At 40.2% G+C, this 13,616-nt stretch overlaps 1 protein-coding gene across 12 annotated transcripts in view; it reads right to left on the bottom strand.

The window, feature by feature from the left end:
* ANKRD44 (ankyrin repeat domain 44) overlaps nt 1-13,616 on the bottom strand; it is a 153,087-nt gene that overhangs the window by 65,141 nt on the left and 74,330 nt on the right. For all 12 annotated transcript variants that reach the window (XR_012044442.1, XR_012044444.1, XR_012044443.1 and 9 more), the window contains one exon: nt 5,533-5,611. Coding sequence is in view for 9 of the 12 variants with exons in the window: in XM_072875190.1 (XP_072731291.1) it covers nt 5,533-5,611 (79 nt within the window). In the remaining 3 variants the exon portion in view is untranslated. The remainder of the gene's footprint in view (nt 1-5,532; nt 5,612-13,616) is intronic.

Below are 13,616 nucleotides of genomic sequence, written 5' to 3'. Positions count from 1 at the left end.
TGTTAGTATCCTGCCCTTTGCCTACACTGCCCGAGGCTCTAGAGACGTAAGGCAACAACCTTCACCACCAGGAAGCTGACAGACAGGACTCTGAGGCATCTTACGTTACACTGATTTGGCCTGGTAGGGGTCTTGGGGATGCAAATTGCCTAGATGAATTCCTAATGATTGCCACCAAATACCTCTTTTCGGGCTTAGAAATTTATTTTGTATGTGCCTTGGGTTTTTGCCCTATGTTCTTAACTAAGGTTTCTTTTGATTTATTTCTACCCATTCACTAACTCCTACAAGCAGATGGCTGCAAATCAGAAAGGCTTATGTGTGGAGTAGCAAAGTGTGACAAACATATCATTCCTCAGTATTCGACAACTCCAGTGGCATTTGTGAATATGAAGATGATTAGAAAACCTAGGGAAGTGTCTCCGTCAGCAGCTATTCATGCCTTTCACTGATCCACTTACCCTTTGAGAAACTGAAATAGTTGCCAAGAAAACAGCTAAAGAAAATAATAAAAGCAAAATAATACCAGTATAAATAAAATAATACACAGCATGCTATCAGCCTTTTCTTCCTCAGCTGTTTTCCACATCCCTTTACCTCTTTGTGCTTTGGCGCTCTTTATGTGACAAAGTGAAATTACTCTTACATATCTGATTCAATGCATCGGCTGAATACATTTGTGATTTCTGTTTTTAAAGAGCTGCACAATTCAGCTGTTGCCTGTTACAGGAGCTGCTGTTGTCCATTTACTGAGGTGCACATTTTCTGAAGAGATGTTTCAAATTGTTTCCCTCCGTACCGCCCATTTCCTTCACCAAAATTCAGCTTTTAGGTTCCCAGCACTTCCTTGCAGCCAACGGTTAATGACAATGAAAACACTTCACCAGCGCTGATGCACTCTTTCAGGGACAGAAAATATCTACCATTTTAAACAAGAATGAGCAGAGGCACCTGGGGAGCAATGCTCATGTTTTCAAAGGTGTCCTCTACACTTCACAAACTTGAGTGTCCATCCTGTGACAGCCCAGGGGACAGCTCTTTGAAAGCACTGAGTAACACAGAAATCCAACTCAAAAGACTAAGTGCTCTACAACATGCTAAGGCACCTAAAATGAGCTGTGTCCAAAAATCAGAAGCTTAAATTTTCAAGTCCATCCCACAACACTTCCTCAAAGCCACTCAGAAATTCAGTGTCCCTCTCTTCACTCTGGACCAAGTATCTTAACCATGTTTCAATGCACTTCCTACAATACTCCGTGAGTTAATCTGTGTATTTATAAGGACAAAGAGGGCTGACAACACACTCAAATTGGTGTATATGGTGTCCCTCATAGTACAATCTCCCTTGAAAAGATAAGCTGCTTTAAAGATTTCCCTTAACATCCTTTCAGGTAGCCACAGCACCCATCCACCCACCCCATAAAATATCCACTTTAAAAAAAAAAAACCTCCAGAGAAAAGCCTTTTCTCAGCCCCATCCTCTGCACTCTTCCCTCGGGAGGGCTTGTACTTGTGGGCCTGAAGGAAAGGCTTGGCTGTTGGATTTGCTCTGTGAGGCTGAAGTACACAACATAACATATAACATTACAGATAAAATCAACAGAGAGGAAACTTTCTGTAATCCACTCTTCTTTAACATGGCTGTTTTGTAATCTTTGCCATCTTTCACTCTCAAATTTTTCTGCCAAAAGAGGAAATAAATCTGAAATTGCCTCTGTTCTTTTGAGATCCGAAATAAACAACCCAATGCTGGCTTTCAGGAATGAAGTTAACATCCCTTTATCCTAACCAAAGTCCAATTTTCCATCCAGCACATCTGCCAAATCCACAGGTCTCTAGTAAATCTAGATTCTGAAGTGTAAACCTCTGAAATTAGGGATGGTCAACAGAGAGGAAGGAAACTCTACTCTTTAACCTATTAATGACATTATTAACATGCACCTTTCCAACTCCTGTTATGAGACACAGCAATAGACACACAAAAATATAAGGAATGCCCCCCCACCTCACCCCCACCCACACTGAAACACAATACAAAGCAAAGATCAGCATGAATAAAATATAACAACAGAGTGGCACCACCCAATAGATGGAACTGGGACCCACAACATGAGAGCCACACAACACCGTGCTAGATGTGAACACAGGAACCAAACACGTACACGGCAGAAACAGGAGGTTAGGCAGGATCTCCTCGGAGGCAAGTCCGAGTCACTTGCTAGGAAAGGAAATGGCCTGGGGATCCCACGAGGTGAGAGCACACAGGTCCTGGGTCACTCATGAAGAAGAGAGGAGACAGTCCTGAGACATCCTCCAAACTTTCACCCAAAGGAGATACTCCTAATCCCCAAGGACAGGAGTCTCAAAGCCATGGGAAAGGCAGAGACAAAGCTGCCTCTCCAACCCACCTATTCTTTAGCCTGCCATAAAAGAGGAAGCCCTGAATGTGTCTTCAGGTTACACAGCACCTTCCCCAGCTGCCTACACAACAGGAATGGCCCAGAACCTGCTGCGCATGTGACGGTCTCACTTCCAAATCTATGTGGCAGAACTTACCAGGAACCCTTCCAAAGCATGCTGGGGTTTGTCCTCTTCCTCAGCTATTGTGCAATTTATGAAGGACAGATGTCAATATTGCATGCACACCCCCAGTGCATAAACTTCTTGCCAAGAAGCTCAGAGCCTTCTGAAATAGTAAGGCAGGGTAATATTGCCAAGATCGCAAGCTCCTTGGTGGGGACAAGGGGTAAAGAACTAAGCTCAAACATTATGCCTTCGGGCACCAGCTCAAAGCCCAGGAGGGGGAGAGGCACCAGCACAAATGAGAACGGAGCTTGTATTTGCCCAGACAGTTCTTCCTGCACATCCATGACTGTGTCATCATACAGAGCTTCATTTATGTGAGATAGTTACCCTGGCCCTTCTCCTTCTTGACAGAAAGGAGGTGAAGTGCTCAAAGCTCCCTGCTTTCATGTAGCCTGGAAAACAAAACCACACAGCACATTTCCCCAGTTTGAACCATATGATTATGGATCAGACCTCTGAGCTGGTGTAAATCTACCTAGCTCTGACATTTAATGGGCCAGGGTGAGTCATACCAGTTGAGGGATCTGGCACTCTCTCTCCTGTATCAATTCCAAACAGACTCCATTTCAGTGGCTACCTAGAAAGCCATTTCTGGTCCGTCTCCAACCACCTGGGCTGAAGTTTTATTCATTAGACACTACATTTATTTGTGCTGCCACCAGTTCATGGGCCACAAATCTCAGAATGTGCATATTTCATCCGATTTCTCTCCTGAGCCCTGTACAAAATGCAAAGGGTTGCTACTCCTCCAAGCTTCTCATGCTGAGAATATTGCTGTTTGACACCAACAGCAAGCATTTTTGTGCTTTCTCTCTGTGAAAACACCCTCTCATTTTAAGTCAGACAACAAAGTTTTTCTGCTTATGTAACTAAATTTTATCATCAGATTAATCTTTTACAGTACACTTTTACTAATACAGTTTACTGAATGAAGAGGTGAAACAAAGGGAAGATGCTGCTGTTGTCTTTGAAGCCTAGTTCACGGAGAGATCACAATAACAAAGAGGTGTTTATAATAACTCATAAATGTGCTCCTCCAAACCTCATAAACCTCCAAACCTGCTCTTGGATACAAGTACTGATGCTCATCATGAGTAATGATACTTCAGAGATTAAAGGACAATTAATAGGTAGAATATGCAACACAAGATTAATTTTGACTCCTGCTGAGCTAGTCGGGAAAGATCCACACAGTTCCTGCAGACTGAACCCCAGCGCAGTTCCACTGACACAACGTCCAATTTTTGAAAGCTCACATTATAAGTTTTTCACACTCATTTGGATACATAAAAAACCCCCAAGATATATCACCTGCATTTTATGCTGTTGACCAGACAAACCCTATAGCCCGTGGATGACATTTTGGCAGTGAGGTGCTGGAACTAAGTGTCCCAGAAGAACACTAGAAAGTCTCCTTCCCTCATTAGGAACGTGATAGAAAACAAGAATGTTCACCAGGACATTTTTTGATGCTATTGGGATTCAGGGGAGAAATGGTCAGAACAGCTTCGCCTTTCTCTTTATATGGATATTGCCTGTGCTGTTATTTGCAAAACTTGAAAAAAGACATTACTCCTGCAATCTTCTCATGCCACAATGGAACAACAGTATGTGACAAACCACACACTGCAAGAAGACACGCACAGATGAAATGTATTAACTCTTACCTCCCAGTGAAGAAAATCATGTTTACATTTAGCATATTGAAAACCCACCCAAGCATAACCTGTCAGCAGAGGAATGTTCATTTAAATCATTCTGCTGGCATCAGGGTTAGAGCAGAAATATCTGATGTATGACGTATGTCCAACTAGTTACCCTCATTAAGCAATTAGACAAATCAAAATGCCTCCCAAAATGTACAGAGGAAACGCATAGCTACAGCAAACTGAATTCTCATTTTCTGCCTTCTCCAGGTGCGGTTAGGCCGATAATCCAGAGAAATACGTGGATTTCTGCGTGGCCTGCATCTGCCCATTAGTAGCCTGATCTAACTTTGAAATTGGCTGGTGCTCTAAGCAGGGGGCTGGATCAGGTAATCTCTAGAAATCCCTTCCAGCCTGAATTATTCTAGGATTTGAGGTTGGAAATTACAAGGCGCCTTGCAATCACAGGACTGATAGTTCTGAAATAACTTTATAAAAAAAATATGCAACTAGTTTGAAGAAGCAGTCTAATAATTTGTGAAACCAATCATACAGCAAGGTTGCTTGCAAGGGCTTAGACGTTTGTACCATAAGGTTCCTTTCAATCCCACACTCTTAAACCCCCATAAGCTTTACCCTTACAGTTCTCCAGTTTAGAAAAACACTGCCTTTGAAATCTGCAAGCACATCCAGGAGTTTGCCATGAATTATGTGTGCTTCTTGAGAGATGTCTGTTTTATGCTTTGTTCTGACATATTTTGATCGTGTTTTTTGTCACTACAACAGTTTGGAAATATTTTTTTACTTTTTGTTTAGATACATCCTACTGCACAGTTTCTATTCTCCAAATCAACTTCCCAAATCAACTCTTAGAATCATGTTTCTAATGTCAATATCACTTACAATGCATTCAAACTCATTCATAACCTTTTTGCTATTATTCCATAATAATTTTTGCTTAACAGGAATTCTTGGCTTGTACTCCAGGACATGAGGCCACATTTCAAATATGTACTTCCGCAAGTTTCTGAATCCACAAATACTGTCAGTTTCAATGCTTTAGAAGTTTTTAAAAACTAGTTGCTTTGTTTATTAATTCCGCTCAGTCACAGTGCATGTTTTAGAATTGTATCACCAAAGTTAAATATATTTTCTAAGCTTGCAACAACTGCAGCCAGCTCTATGAAACTCAGAAATAGGCACTGCCCAAAGTTCACTCATATATGCTTTGCTGGGTATTCCTTGTAGCTTTAAAATTAGCTAATTTGCCAGTTAATAACAGTGAGGGACACCACCTTACCTGACAAAATGAGAAGCTCAATGATGTCTGCATCCCCCAGGAATGATGCAACATGAAGAGGTGTTCGTTTCTCAGCATCCTACAAAACCATAGATTGTCCAGTTATAAAACATGGTCATTAACTGCAAGCATTGGTGTTAGAGAGCAATGGATTTGTATATGGTGTTTATTTTTCTGTGTGTATTTCTGATTGTAATTAGAAACGCAATCTCAACCAGTGAAAGAACAAAATTCAAGGTCTGAACAACACAATTCCTCCCAATAATCCTCAACTTTTTTATCACTTGGTTCCACCAGACCTTGCAGAGACACTGTCTTTACTCTTATATCCTGTTAACAGGTAGATCAAATCAAATCAAATAAAAAATTAGGAAAGACATCATCCTTGGGTCTCTCTTGGAAACATTTTCCACTGTAAATATTGCAGCAACGTAATTCAGATGCTTCTGGACATCAGAATTTGTAATGCAGTTTGCATCAACAATGTAACACCAGACTCATCAGAAGGATATCTCTGGAGAATGGTTTGCAACAACACACAAGGACAAGATACAGTCCTCCTAGTCTACAAAGTTTCTTGTACATCATTTAGCCTGGTTGTCTACAGCAGCCCAAAATGGGCTTGTACACCTTAATTGACCTTTAAACACAAATAAAGAAAATATTACCAGTCAGGACTGTGTCTTTAAACTTACAAGAATTGCTAATAATCATATATACAACTTCTGAAATACATCTACTTTTATTTTATTTCTGTAATTTTCAGCATTAGGAAGTCACATTTTCAAGATTTTTTTTTTCTAACTTCAAGGGGTGTAAATACAGTGTTTACACAAAAACCTCTCTTTTATTGCTTTATTCAGATGATCCCAGAACACAGGCCTTTAAAAGAAACTGCTAAACATTGTAATATGGGCAACAAAAATCACAAGAACTGCTAATACTGCTAATCATGCTATTTGACCCCTGTTTCCAGTCCTAAAAGTATTTCATTTCGGTTTCTTAACCACTAATACAAAAAAAATTCTAAGAGACGTATCAATCAAACTTATCAAATTACAACCTACCAGCATTAAATACTGTAAGCTGGTAACAGATTTTCTGCAAACGATACCAACACAGAAACCCTACCAGTATTTACACTCTCTCCCTGAAACATATCTCTCAGCCTGTCAAGTAAAATATCACTTTTAACATGCCCAGGAGGTCATCAACCGCAAGCTGTTTTGGACTGTCTTCAAAGTATGCTATAAACGTGGACAAATCAGTGCAGCAGAACCATTTGTCATGTGAATGCTGAAAATTGTTTTCCAGCAGTGCGAGGCACAGAGCCACTGGTCACCAGAATAAGTTACATTTAATTTTTATATTCGTATGGTTTTCCAAACATACATCATGTATGTAGTCCTCAAATTCTGCTGCAATGGGTTTTGATCTTACCTATTGGGCATGCACATAAAACACTCAAAAGACAGATTATGTGACATCCTAGTTGTCACAGGTCAGAGGGAAAGGTATCTTATAGAACTTCATCTCCTCACATGGTAGGCAAATTAAAACAATATTAAGCAGTGTCCATCCAGTAGTGTCTGCTCAGGAACCGAAATCACAAGCCGGATTCTCTCATATGCTCAGTTCCTAAGACATAATCCACCACGGACTAGCTTTTACAGGCTACATGAGTGCATACGAGACCTTTCATAAGTATTACTTCGTATCACCTATCCTAAGGCTATCCATGGCAAAAAATACGCTAAGACTGATCGAACATTTGTACAAAAATAGAATCGGTTTTACTTATTTTTTAAACTTGTTCTTTTTAATGCATGAATCTCTCTTTAGCACAATGTAGTATTTGTAATAGCTACCCTACCTGTCAGTGATAAATTTTGCAGCAGCTTCTTGCAACACAGCCAAGTCTGGCAACAGAACAGAGTACTTTGAAGTTGAACGCTAACAACACAAGACCAAGTAATTTTCTATATCAAGGAACCAAGGCCATTCAGTGCTTTATTGATTATAAGCAATATTTTATACTAAACTGTAAATCTGATGAAAATTCGATAATTGAGGGAGGAAAGGACATGAAACAGAAAAGTAGAATTTTTATCCTTCTGTAACAGGAATAACTCTCTGTAAGTATTTTCAGCTTTCACTTTTTAAAATCAATGCAAAATCCTATCAAATTAAGTGAGAATCAAGTCTTCAGAGAAAGATGGGTTTCATCACACAACTGAATTTAAGCTTAATTTCTCCAAGAGGAAAAAACCCTAAAATTTCTCCATTTATCACAACCAGGCACAAATCACGAGTTCACCCTCACATGAACCAGCAGACAACAAAGCCCGATCTGTGGTACAGAAAATTAAAAACACAGGGAAGAGCCCTACAGGCAACGTTTTCAGGAGTTTGGTGGGGAGAAGTCTCCACACAACGGAGGAACATCCTCAAGTTGCTGTTTATGCTCTGCACAAGGCTGACGCAGAAACAGAGGATCTGGGGCATCTACCTAACTGTCCAGCCACACTCCTTGTGTCCTCCTCAAAGCTGTGTACAGCTTCAGCTAGACTTAAATAGCTCACTGGCTTTGCATCTGGCCCACGCACTAATGTCTATTCAGCTACAGATGTCCTTGTGGCATGATGGTAGTAAAAGGAGTACAAATAAGTAAATTAATAATGATCTGAAGATTGAAGGTTACAAACAGAGAGAGAGGAATAAAAAGAAAATTTGTCATTTCAGGGAAAGGTCTGGCAGTACCCCAAACCTGAACATACATTATCAAGGCAAGGAAAGGAGGTGGGGAGAAGAAATGATAACAGGGTTACAAATAGCATTAAGACAAATAATCAGACCTGCTTCAAGTGCAGTTCTCAGAGGAACAAAAGGTCAGTAAGAGACAGTAGATAAGCTAAACAATGGCTAGAAAATCATGCTGAGATGAGATAAACACTCTCTCCCCAAAACTGTATTAGTGACTTATATTAGTTCACAGAAAAGATGATGCTGCATGTTAACATTATCTGTACACTTTTTTTTTTAAAAGTACAGATAAAGGAAATTAAGAATTTAACAAACAGGCAATCCAGGACAGAAGGCCTCAGCAAGAAAAACATTCAACACGTGCTTAAACTGTCCAAGTGATCACAGTGACACTGATAAGGCCCTTCACAGGCTTAAAGTTAGGCTAGTCCTTAAGTGCTTTATTGGATCAGAGCCTTACAGTACACGAAGATTAGCAGAACAGTGGCTTGGATGATCATATTAGCATATGTAAAATATTCAGGCACATTGAAAAAAAGGCCAACACTTCCTCCTCAACACAGCCTACATCTCAAAGGAGATAATGGATTTGAACTTTTATATCAACTGCAGCTGTTCAGATCAGAAGTAGTTTGGGACGAAGTTATTTACTATTAAAATACAAGTGCAACTGCTACAGAAAATAAATGGCTGTGTCCTCTTTATGTCACCAAACTGCCTGAGCAGCCAACAGGAACAGTTCAGCACAGAAGGAGTTAATGCACCACAGAAACAGAGTTAATGAAGTTTCATTGGTAAGAGGTGTTTGGATTCCCACCACCTTCAGCGATCTGCCTGCCTGGCAGAACAAACTATACCAGAGGCACATGAATGGCGACAACTTCCATTGATACAACTAACTGAAACAATAACAGAAACAAACCTCCTGCTCATTAACTCCATTTACTGTTGTTACATCTGAGCACACCTTTTTTAAATAGCACAAAGTAGCTGGTGCCTTTAAAAAAACCAAACATTCAGATACAACTTGACTTCAGGAAAATTAAATATTGGGAACTGGTTAGGAACTACTGAAGAGGGTAAAAGCAAATGAGCAGCTACTTCTTGGGCTATTTACAACCGTTCAGAGCCAAAAGCTGATGCTGTACAAAGAAAATCTCTGCTGCTTCAGGATTTCCTCCCTCTCACAGATTCTTTTGTTAAAGCCTGTAATTCACAAAGCAAATCGAAATGCTTAACTGTGAGCACCAGCTGGGAGGTGAAAGTCAAGCTGTGTAACTTATGCCTGGTGCTCTTTCTTCTGCTATTACCAAGCACAGAAATTCTCGTCTGAAAGCACAGACCCTGGTTCCAGCACCTCATCCCCACAGTCTTCAATTTAGTCTCAGAAACAAAGATTTTTCTGGACTAAGTCTTTAATTGCCAAGTGCCCATGAGGTGGAAGAGGCAAATACTTTGATCTTCTAGAGACAAGAAAAATTATCTTCCCTCTCCCCCCCATCTAACACTTTCCATCCATGAAGCTGACGGTAGCTTTCATGCTAGAAAAAGATAACTTTTAAAATTAATTACTAATCCTAGATTGAGACTGTAGAAACTGTTATCCTAATTAATGGAAATATTTTAATGTTTATAGCAGCAAGTTTCCAATTTAAGGCTCAAAAGATAGACTTAAATAACTCCTCCATTTTTATAAATACAATATTGACTCAGGGGGGTTGATGGCATGGGAGCATACATCACTCGTGAGTTGATGGGAAAAGCAGATTCAGAAAATTCAGGTATTTCAGGCTGACGTTGCTGCCTTTGAAGAAAATAAAGCAGCTACAGCCAAAACCTGCAATGAGCTTTTAATGGCCTATACATCCTTAACTGTCTCAAACAGTTTGAGGACACCAATAACATGAGTCACTAGCACAGATGTACATAACTTAGTACCCACTGGTATACTAGCATGCTGTACAAAGCAGCTCAGGATATTTCAGACTCTCAGTAAACTCCAGCAGAATCTTCTTCACAGTTCAAACATCTTCTTTATAAAATATAAAAAACTGTATTTATTTTCTAAAAGAAAAAATATTTATTCTAAATAAAAGTCATGCTGGTTACCTTGCATGGTAAACATCAATGCAATTTCATGTTCAGTTTCGTTACATAACTGAGAATTGTTCACAATTTCCTTCTGTAGGAAAAAAAATTCTCCATCACTTCCCACTTAAATTAACAGCACATTAACAGCATATCAAACAGCACTACTAGAGGCTAAATACCCACTGAAAACACAGCTATTACCTAGCACCAAACTGTCATATTGTGTCAAAGCAGAAGCCTTCCAAAGTTCTTGACTAAATCCTCCAGAAGACTTTCCAGCACAGCAGAACTACATCTAGAAGAGGAGCATTTACTTCCAGGATAGCTTTATTCACCTGCAAGACTCCACAGTGCCAAAAAGAAACTCATCATTCCTTGGATGACAGCAGAGACGAGGGTCTGGTTCCCAAGATTACTGAAATACCACATTATGGTCTCTCTTAGTCCCGAGTCAAACACGTCACTCCAAACTGAATGACAAGCTGTTTTTCACATCAGCTATCCCAAGCATGCAAAGCGTTTCAGACTCACAATCCTAAACATTTGCGCACTTGTACCCTCAAGCACTCATACCACCTCAAAAAGCATGCTTAGCAATACTACAGAAATATATATAACACGTGTGTGTGTGTGCGAAGACCTGGATAAAGCCTGAATCCTCCTAACAAAGGCAGTCCTGCAAATCTATGCCTTACCAAGTAGTATAATTAGAAAAAGAACTAATAAACAGCACACAACCATGTCTCTCCACAAGGACTTTCTTCTTGCCCTTCTTATCCTGTAATAAATCACCCTCTAAATACACGGTCCTGCATGTAAGACCTTGCAATCTCTGCTGGTGCCACTGCCCCTTCCTCTGCAGCTAGAAACAGGTAGGCGATGCCCAGGGTCACTACACCTTGACATGGCTCGAGCCCATCCCCAGCCTGGCCCATCAGGAGTTACTGGAGCCCACCTACATCTGCTGGTTCTGCAGCTCTGCTTTAAGGAAAACAAGCCAAATTCAGCTAAAGCATTTTCTTCTCCTAACCTATCTCATTTTGGCGAAAGTGGGTAGGGGAGCATTTGCACAAGCAGCTCTTGACACCAACAAGCAGTGAGAAGCAGCAGCTTTTCCAGCTGGCAGAGCGTCGAGCAAAGAGGCTACGATGATCAAGCCCAGAAGGCTGTATCAGCAACCATGCCCCAAACAGAAGCAGAAACAGAAGCAACTAAGTTTTGGGAAAGCCAATCTTGCCTTCAACAGTCTCACTGGTGGGGTGAGGTGATGTATTATTTACTTTCCCAAAAATATGAATGCAATAGAAGATATTCTGGTGACATCAAAGTTTTGCATATATTTTTGTTTTTAGGGTTCTATCCAAGAGAAAATGCAGAATTAGGGAATAAAGAGTAAAAACAGAGGGAAAGAAATGTCTGGTTTGGCTTGCAAACATCGCATTAGTTATGGGGAAGAATACTGGAAGGGTTTTTTGCCTTTTCTGTTTGACTTTGAATATTTTTAAGAGAAACTAAACTGGAAGACTGAGATGAAAATGGAAATTTTCAGAAAGGATTTTGGTTTAGTAGAAAATCATGACATCACACATAAGAACTGGACTCTGCAGATGAAGGGTGCTGCGCAGCTGCATGTATTACAAATCCCAGCTAACCAGGGGTTACCACTGGATCCAGAATAATCCCTAGATTCTGGGGGTCATTCCCTCACACTCTTTCCGAAGTAAAAATAGCACCCAAAAAATCCCCACCTACACACACAGAGCACGATCACCCTGATATTTCTAAATGTACCAAACGGCAAGCGTAGAGGATGTCTACCTGAAACTAATCTGGTGGTCTGGGTGGTCCAACCCAATATCCCAAATGCCCTAGGAAAACAGGCTGCTGAACATTGGCCACAGGCAGACCACATTTCCCACGGAAATAGTGCATATTCAGTGGTAGGGAATCGCTCACCGCCAGCCAAGTACAACACTGTCCATGCCCTCAGGGTGCAAAAGTAGCATCACATTCCCCCAAAGCATAGCTAGGGACTGGAGAGGTCAAAGTGACGATTACAGTGGCAGAACAAACTAAAACCGCACTTCTAAGCCAAACAGTTACAGCTTTCACTTTGTTGCAAAAGAGAAGTCACAATTATAGCAGCATCCAGAACGTACCCATTTCTATCAACATACACTTCCTGGCTTGGAAAGATACTAATTATTTTACCAGATTAAAAAAAAGTAACCTTCTAAACTTATGATTTGCTCTAAACACTTTCCTCTGAGATTAATTTTCTCTTGGGAATATACATCCCTAACTTTGCATAGTTTCTCCATGTGCTTTTTTCTTCTGCCTTCCAAATACCTCTCTTGCTGCAGATTCCAAAAAACAATTTTTAAAACTTCAGAAATCCCCAAAGCTTGCCACAAACCCAGAGTTTTATTTTGTTTCCCTGTCCTACCTATAGTTGAACTATTCCGATTAACACAGCTAACCAAAACGATCAACAAAGAACAAAACGCTGCCAAACAGTGTCAGAGTTTCCTCTCACGTGAGCAACCAAGCACTAGAGAAACACTAACATGGAAGTAATTAAAAACACACTTAAAATAGAAACATAAGCACGTGGTGCAAATTGCCAGCTCACAGCACAAGGGGGGAAAATGCTATCTTTTGGTCTTTCTTTAGTGACATTTTAAGCATTTGACACTTGTCTGCAATCACTATCCAGAACACAATCTTCAGAATTCGTGCTGACCAATGTTTTTCTAATTACTCCAAAGAACAGCTTTGTTTTTTGCTCCTGACAAAATAGCTGTTCAGGCAAAGCATTCTTGGATGGACTTTTAGCATCTTAAACAGGATTCTGGGCAAGACCATTCAAGTTCAATGACTTTTTCTATTAAGTACTATGGTACTCATCTAAAAAATACACATTCTTCATTTAATATCGCACCTGCCAGTTGAGAGCATCTCCCTAGCAACCATCACTACCACACTTGCAGCCAAAGGATATAAAAACATTTCAGAAGCCTACAATAACCTTGTACAGGAAATGCTGTTTTGAAAAGCCAACAGGAAATACAGAGGAAATTTTAGGACTATCGTGCTCAACTAGGTTGGGTTTTTTTGGTTGGTTGATTTTGGTTTTGTTCTTTGGTTTTTTAAGACCATCAGGGAAAACAAATAAGGAGGAAACTCAAGGGAGATCATGCTTTAAGGAAGCTCTTTTAGGAACTTATTTC

Source organism: Ciconia boyciana, chromosome 10 (genome assembly GCF_034638445.1).
Source record: "Ciconia boyciana chromosome 10, ASM3463844v1, whole genome shotgun sequence".
Lineage (NCBI taxonomy): Eukaryota > Metazoa > Chordata > Aves > Ciconiiformes > Ciconiidae > Ciconia > Ciconia boyciana.
This window is presented reverse-complemented; position numbering and strand designations above follow the sequence as displayed.